The sequence below is a fragment of the Akebia trifoliata genome, chromosome 12 (assembly GCF_017979445.1).
Source record: "Akebia trifoliata isolate Shusen 1 chromosome 12, ASM1797944v1, whole genome shotgun sequence".
Classification (NCBI taxonomy): Eukaryota; Viridiplantae; Streptophyta; class Magnoliopsida; order Ranunculales; family Lardizabalaceae; genus Akebia; species Akebia trifoliata.
Window position 1 is genome coordinate 7,629,536 of NC_141386.1, and position 7,904 is coordinate 7,637,439.

General features: G+C 34.9%; 1 protein-coding gene across 1 annotated transcript; it reads left to right on the forward strand.

The window, feature by feature from the left end:
- The first annotated feature begins 1,290 nt into the window (after window positions 1-1,290).
- Window positions 1,291-7,610, forward strand: LOC147388833 (DUF538 family protein (Protein of unknown function, DUF538)). The gene is made up of 2 exons (XM_086418266.1): window positions 1,291-1,897; window positions 7,392-7,610. The coding sequence occupies exon 1, from the start codon at window positions 1,395-1,397 to the stop codon at window positions 1,875-1,877; it is 483 nt and encodes a 160-aa protein (XP_086274392.1). The 5' UTR covers window positions 1,291-1,394; the 3' UTR covers window positions 1,878-1,897; window positions 7,392-7,610.
- Window positions 7,611-7,904: the final 294 nt, after the last annotated feature.

Genomic DNA, 7,904 nt, shown 5'->3' on the forward strand with positions numbered 1-7,904 from the left:
TTTAGTCATCTTAGTCTATATGAAAATTGAAGATATTAGATGAAGCATGTTATTTGAGAATGAGGCATACCCATTAAGTGCGCTAGAGGCTCTTCACAATAAGGTGACTATAGTTTATGATGGATGGTAGATGAGAGAAAATGAAATACATTGATTAAGTAAAATTCGGATACTATAGGATCCAATTGAATGGAATTCAGAATTTTTGTCTTTTTTAGAGACTTTGAATTTGACTTGATTTATAAATTGGTGCATCCACTTTAGGGTTAAAGGCGTAAGAGGGGAAAAATGGTAAAGTAAGAGAGGTATCATTAAAAAGGAGAAAGGGAAGGTAATTGTAGGTGAGTGGATGTTTATACTCCACAAAACTGTAGCAAAGTGTATTCACCGTTGTGATGCATTATATTGATCACTCATATCTCCTAGGATTTAACAATAGAGAGATCACGAAAAATATTTCTTCTTAAGTCTTTGGAAAGCTTAGCAACTATCTTAAACTTAAAAATCTTTCTTTCAAATCACGAGATTTTGATAAATCAAATCAAATCAATCAATCAATCAATCAATCACAAGTCGAAAATATTATTTTGATCGTGCTCATTTTGCTCCTGATTCGATAGATATTGGATTGAATTGTTTATTTCTACATTTGCAATTCATGGATTTGGATTGTAGAGATTCAAAATGATGTAGAATCGAGGCATTAATAAATCGTGGAATCCAATGTAGTCAATCAATTTTTGAGCTTGATAATTGTAATCTCAACTTTAATTGTAGTGGATTGATTTACTTGAACTAGGTCTCATGTTTTATTTACGAGTGCTGATAATGTGACACTATTTTTGGTGCACGCCCTTGACGCCACCTGATATATTTACTTACAACCCAACAAATATTTGACATATGACGCAAATGACATCAACAATAGATAGAGTTTTTCTCTCTTACTTGTTGCCCACAAATTTATTTTTTAAAATTTTAAATCTAAAAAAAATCGTTGGACTCACATTGATTATCACATTGACAATCCAACAACACAACTTTTTAGATTTCATGAAAATATTCATATTCAATAAAAGAAAAAAAAGAAATCATTTTTTGAGTTTCATACAAGATTTAAAAAATGGACAACCACCCAACACCCAAATTTAAAAATAAAACCCAAACTATTTATTTATTTCTTTTTATTTCTGTGTTTTTTCAATTAAAATCTTGTTTGTCGTGATTGCATACTGCATTAAATCATTAATTAACAAAAATCTTCCAATTAGTGCGAAACGTTCTACGACGAAATTACGACTTAGTAATGAGACGTCTGAAAAGAACACAAATATAAATTAAAACCTTAGAGAAATTGAGATCATTTGGTCAAAGATCCTAAAAAGCGATCGAAAATGGTCAAAACTCCTCTCTTCTTCTTCGTTTCTTTTCTCTTTCTCTCGATCCACTCTTCTGCAAATCCCTTACTAATCTCGAACTCTAATCTTGAAAACCCTAACTCCATATTATCTGCACATGATGAGCTCAAGAATTTCGGATTTCCAATCGGATTACTTCCTACAAACGTAGTAGATTACTCTCTCAATCGAACCTCGGGAGATTTCTCTGTAAATTTCGGAGATTCTTGTAAGATCACACTCCCCCCAGACAACTATATAGCTAAATATTCGAAGATAGTTACGGGGAAGCTCGTCGAAGGTCACATCGCAGAAATTAATGGGATCAGAGTTAGGGCTTTTTTTCAGTGGTGGTCGATTACTGGAATTCGATCGAGTGGTGAAAATTTGGTTTTTGAAGTTGGGATGGTTACAGCGAAGTACCCTTCGAATAATTTCAATGAGAGCCTGGCCTGTGAGGGTCGGCGTTCGTCTTCCTAAGGTGTAGAAACATTTCGAAGGTTTGATTCTTTTCTCCTCTCTTTCAATTATTTTGATTTTTAGGTTGATTTTGATTGTTTATTTCATTTTAATTACATATTAAAGTTTAATTTGGGTTTTATGCTTTTGATTGGGTGGTTTGATTGGTGAACACATTCATTGACCAAAGCATATAATTCTTATGTGGAATTGATTAAAAGTAAAGAAATGGGTCAGAAAGTTAGGCTTGTTTGGATGATGGGGCAAATGCACCAAATGTCAGATAAGATTTGGTGGGATGCCCTTTATAACTGTGTGAGTCTTAAGCATTGGATTTATAGCTGTTATTTAATTTAAGCTTCCACTAAGATGGAAATTTATTTTATTTTATTGTGGTGATTTATCATAAATTTTTTGCTGATTATTGTCTTGTTTTGTTTGATTTTTTTTTTCTGAGGTTACTATGAAGTTCTTTACCTTTTTAAGGTTTTATTTATTCTGTTTGCGGTGACATAAGATTCTTAAGCTCTTACTCTATTGTAAAGGTTTTCTCTTTGTTTTGGTAAGTGACACTTTTTCTAGATCTTTTTATTTTTTATTTTTTATATCTACGTAGTTCATGTCGTTTAATCTGATGGCATTATGCATACGTTTTTCATGTCGAAAAGAGAACTAAAAGCTCTTGATGTAGATTGGTGAGCTGATTTTAAAACAGAAGAAGGTTTGATGGAGTCTCTCCACCTTGAAGAATCCAGTTCACATCCTAGATATCTCAACTAAAATATATATTTAAAAGCAAAAAAAACTTATACAAGATAAAAAAAAAAAAAAGAAAAAAAAGAGTATGGGAGCTCTCTCCTTACATTTTTTATAGAATTTTAGGAAAGAAATAGGCCCCAATTCCAATTAAATTACTTACTAATTTGTCCATATCCATTTTTAAAAGCCTTGTTGAATTAAAATAGACCTTAAATTGACTTTGTGGGGGTTAAACTTGCTGTACATGGGATCTAGGCTTTCTGTTGGTTGGTCTTCAACTATTTTTTGAGCCTATGTTTTTGAGCTTTTGGGTGTAGCCTTGTTCTATCGTCTTTCTTAGATTTTCAAGACTTCAAGGTAATGTATCTCCTTTGTATTTGATTGAGTTTTCATCATATGCTACATACTGATCATGCAGTGTGGATTACCTAATAAGATGTGCATGACATTCATGAGGACAGATAATGGTTTGGTTGCCTTTTCATTTTCCTATTGGGGGAGTTGATTTCCTTTATCTATTGACAGTTTCTTTTTTCAACTCGTTGAGAAAGAGCATAATTTTTTTCTGGTTGTATAAGCTGGTCTTCTGGAGGTTTTTTGGTTACTCATTGTAGTATCAATAAGGTTTATCGGCCCACATTTGCGAGGATATTTTTACTCTTTCTTTGTATTTTCACTAAACCAACAGCCCAGGGTTACCCAATTTCTTGGGAAGGCACCGAACCTCAAACCGGTTCAAACAGAACCAGTTCACGGTACGTGAAATGCAGTGAGCCAAAGAACTGCATTTAACTTTTTTTTTTTCCATTACCTTCCACGTGTTTGATAATATTTGAGATATTCCCCTAAAATTTCAAATTAATATAATGCCCCTTTGACCCTGGTTTTTTCAATAGATTGATGAAAAATAATAAATAATCCTCATGTTCAACTTATGAGTAAAAAAAAGCTCAACTTTTTCTCTCCAAAATCTGCCATCTTCAATCTCTCCTTCTCTCTTTTATTAAGTAACTTCAATCTCTTTTTTGCCCTACTCGTCACTTCAACCTTCAAATGCCCTCATCTCTGTCTACACCTATGAACCGGGTTCAATCTCGAGTGGCGAACCACGAACCCAGATTTGAACTGAGCGAACTCACAAATCAGGTAACATAGGTTGGGTCTATTACTATTAGTAAGCCCTGTTCTGCTTAACTATGCCTTCGAATGGTCTTTGGCTAGGTGATTTATGTCTTTTTTAGTTGTGTTTGAGTTTCACTTTGAAAGACATATTAGGGTAGCCAACGAGGGTCAGGGTTGGAAAGAAACCCCAACCAACAGTACACTTCGCGGAGCATAACAATAGAAATAGTTCAGGATTACTGCAAAAAGTTCGGTGACCATTAAAACCTTCAAAGTTATACATATTAGGGTGGCCAACGAGTGCCAGGGTTGGAAAGAAACCCCAACCAACAGTACACTTCGCGGAACATAACAATAGAAATAGTTCAAGATAATTGCAAAAAGTTCGGTGACCATTAAAACCTTCAAAGTTATATCTGTTACTTCGGAATTTAATGAAATAATAGCTCACAACCACATAAGTGGTTGGACGAAACAACATGGAGAATTCCAATGGATGTGGGATACCCTAAGTTATCAAATAAGAAAATAATAATAATTCCAACAGTGGTTACTGGTCACTGCTTTTCCCAAGTATGGTGATTTTGAAGATGCATTTCCCTTAGTGATCACATAGATGGATGATGAATCACACCATTCATTGGTGATGGCTTCCATAGATGTTTGTAGTGGTAGTAATGGCTCATGATTGCATGGGAGAGATGATTCGTGTCATCAGTGGCTGCATCTAACAGCAGTGATCTTTGATCGATAACAATGACATGGCAGTCAGATCCAAGTGATTACAATGACAAAAAACTTTTCTTTTTAATGCTTAAGTTGATTGAAATGAAGGAATCCGGAGTCCTAAGTGATTCAGCACTGGTGATTGGCTAGGTCATAGATACAGATGCAGAAGGAAGTCCAATGATGGTGTAAGCAACGGGACCATAATCAATGGTGACTGTTTCTAACTGTGCTGATTTGGCCAATCAGATAAATGAGAATTGAATTAGATGCAACGTAGTGTTGAGACTGTGTCGTGTTTAGCTGATACGACAGAGGGAAATACGCAGAGCAGATGAACATGACTCTTTTTTTGGATCTGTAAGCCTGTTTTTAATGAGATAAAGAACTCGGTGATTGTGGGAATTGAACCCAGCTCTATGGTATCATCACCCATAGATGAATGTTACTTTTCCACCTGAGTTAAGTTTCAGATATGGAATTTATTTTTCTTGACAGAAAAAAGTGGTAACAGTAGTCACAATTCAAGGAATTGAACGAGGAAAAAAAATCAAAATTCAAAGGATGAAGCCCCTTATGGTTTGATTACCGGCTTATTTCTTATGACATTGCTTTAAAAGCTAATCATTTTGCTGATATCAGGTGCAGCTACCTTTGGTTGAATCTTTTATGTCCCTGTGCAGCATACTTCTTCAGATTTTGATCTCTTGGTTGATCATTGCTATAGACTTGATCTGGTTTTAAAATATGTTGCCGCATGGCTTTTTTGGGAGCTTGAGGGGTCTTAGGCGGGGGATTCTACTTATCATAGTTGTGGAGGCGTTGGAAACTTGATAAGGAAAGCGGTGGATTGTGGGTAGAATGGTCCAGTACTGTCGCACTTACAGTTCGCAGATGACACGTTGATCTTCTTGGATGTGTCAAATAAGCAACATTGACTAAGTCAACTTAGTCAAAATTGAGTCAACTCAGCCCGATCAACTGAGTCAACTCGATCCAATCTTTGATCAGTCCACATGACCTTGTCCAACTTCTCTTAGGACTCCTTTTATTGAGTTTTTCTTTTAAGTTGCTTATGTAGTCCTTGTTAGTTTCTATTTCAATTTTGCTGATTTTTCGACGCATCTTAACTCGGTAAGCCTATCTACATTGATCCCACTCCTCTTTGAGTTGTCGTAAAAAAAGGAGTTCCAATATCCAGGTTCTTAGAGAGTAGCAATGGGTTGGTGAGTTGGAACTACGGCTTTGGAAGAGCTTTTAATGATTGGGAAGAGGACGAGTTGGTTTCCTTGAAGAGCATGATATCCGAGCTTCCAATCCTGGTGGATGCGGTTGATAGGAGGATGTGGAAGGAAAGAGGGAGTCTTCTCAGTACGATCTTTTTAAAGATCCTTATGTGAGGAGGAAGGTGTTACTTTTCCGGCAAAAACAATTGGGGTCAGAAGGTGCCATCTAAGGTGGCGTTTTTTATTTGGACAGCGGGCTTGGGATAACATCCTCACATTGGATTGGCTTATTTGAAGGGGTTTTTGTTTTCCCAGTTTCTATTTTATGTGTAGGAGTGATGGACTATCCGCAAATCATCTTCTATTACATTGCCCAGTGGCTGCAGAACTTTGGGGGTAATTCTGGGGCATTTTTGGTGTGGTGGGTTTTGTTCTGCCCTTGGTTAGAGATTTGTTTGAGGCTTGGAAGAACTTAGGAGCTTCTTTTACAGGGGTGAAGTGGATTTTATAGTCCCTGACACTGTTCATGGTATGTTGGGGCATTTGGAAGGAAAGGAATTGTCATGCGTTTGATGGGAAGGAGGCCTCTTTTTGCAGGATATTTTATTGTCCATAAAAGGTCTTCTTTTTTCTTGGTGTAAAGTTTTTGTGGAGTTCTAATGAGTTTTTTTTTGATGATTTAATTGTTTGATTGAATTGGGTTTGTAACTTGTAGATCGCCCCAAGTTTGTTGGTACACTTTACTTTTTCTGTACTCTTTATTCTTTGGTCACCTCGACCAAGTTTAATACAATTGCATTTACCTATCCCAAAAAAAAAAAAAAGCTTATGTAAGTGGTGCAATGACAAAGCTTAGCTAGTTTCTACGTATATAACAAAATGGACTCTTTTTGATGTTCCCCAAAATCTATCAACTTGTGAGTGTTATTATCTTGGGCAGTTTTGTAATTTTACCGAGTGCAAATTTGTAATTTCCTTTTTTTTTTTTTTTGGTTAAAGAGACAATGCAAAATATTCCTAAAGTTGACTAAATTTACAAAACTATGGAGCTACTTCCTTGCAACCATGTCTAAACACCTATTGCTCTCTTAAATTTTTTCAGAATTTTCAAAATGCCACCTTTCAATCTATATGTTAGTTTTCTCTAAAAATAAAACCGTCTTGAGAACGTACAACGATAACCATTTTTAACTACTTTCATTTATATATTGAACTGTTGTTTACATTAATATGAAGACTTCCTATAATACCCATCAAAACTTTTTTCTTTTCTAGTACCAATAAAGATGTATATGAAAATTGATAAAAAAAGAAAAGAAAAGAAAAGATGTATATGAAAATAATATAGTTATTTTGCCTACCTATTTGTCTTTTTAATAATTTTTTTCTCTTTGATTTTATCTAGAAAAAAAAAAGAAGAAGAAAGAAGCAATGCAAATTACTAAGCAGCAATTGCATCTCACATGGACCCCCTCTCTTATATTGAGATATATTGGGGGCACTATACAATAATAACATGCTCTAGAATGATTTGCCTCCACTATGTCTGGGTTTATTGAATTAATTTTCTATTCAACATCATAGATACATATGGAAAGTGCCCATCATATGGTGTTATTTTTCCTATGTTTTATTTGATGATTGACATTTTATGCACATTGAATTTGGTTGAATTAACTACAGCTTTCTTTCTCTCTTGCAGGGCATCCACTGTCCATGTCATTGGATTAGATTAATATGTAATAATGCAACAAGTAGAACTCTTAAGGTACCTAGTGAATCAATATATTATTAGTAGCAGATTACACTTATTCACTTATCTCGTATATTTGTGTTTATTTCCATCACATATATCCCATGCTTGTTAAGACTGTAATGTAGTATTATTAATAATAGTATACTATCTAAACAGGTACAATCATATACACTCTAATTTCATGTATTTGTGATAATTTGCATCCATAAGACTTACTGCATTGGGTGTCAGGACCCTTCATGGATTTTACACACCAAACCCATCCTGGAGTGTTAGATCATTAGTGCTGACACTGATTGGGATAGCCAACCCAAAAAGTTAGGATCACTCAGATAAAATAAGGAGAATTGGTTAACTAATTTTAGTTTAGTAAAATATCTTAGCCATGTATATGTCACTTTATTTGTCCTGTGATGCATAAGAAGCCTCTTGACATCTATTTAATGTAGAAAACAACTT

Bases quoted from the DNA above. Each gene is read 5' to 3' on its own strand.
- LOC147388833 (XM_086418266.1), top strand. From the start codon at position 1,395: ATGGTCAAAACTCCTCTCTTCTTCTTCGTTTCTTTTCTCTTTCTCTCG.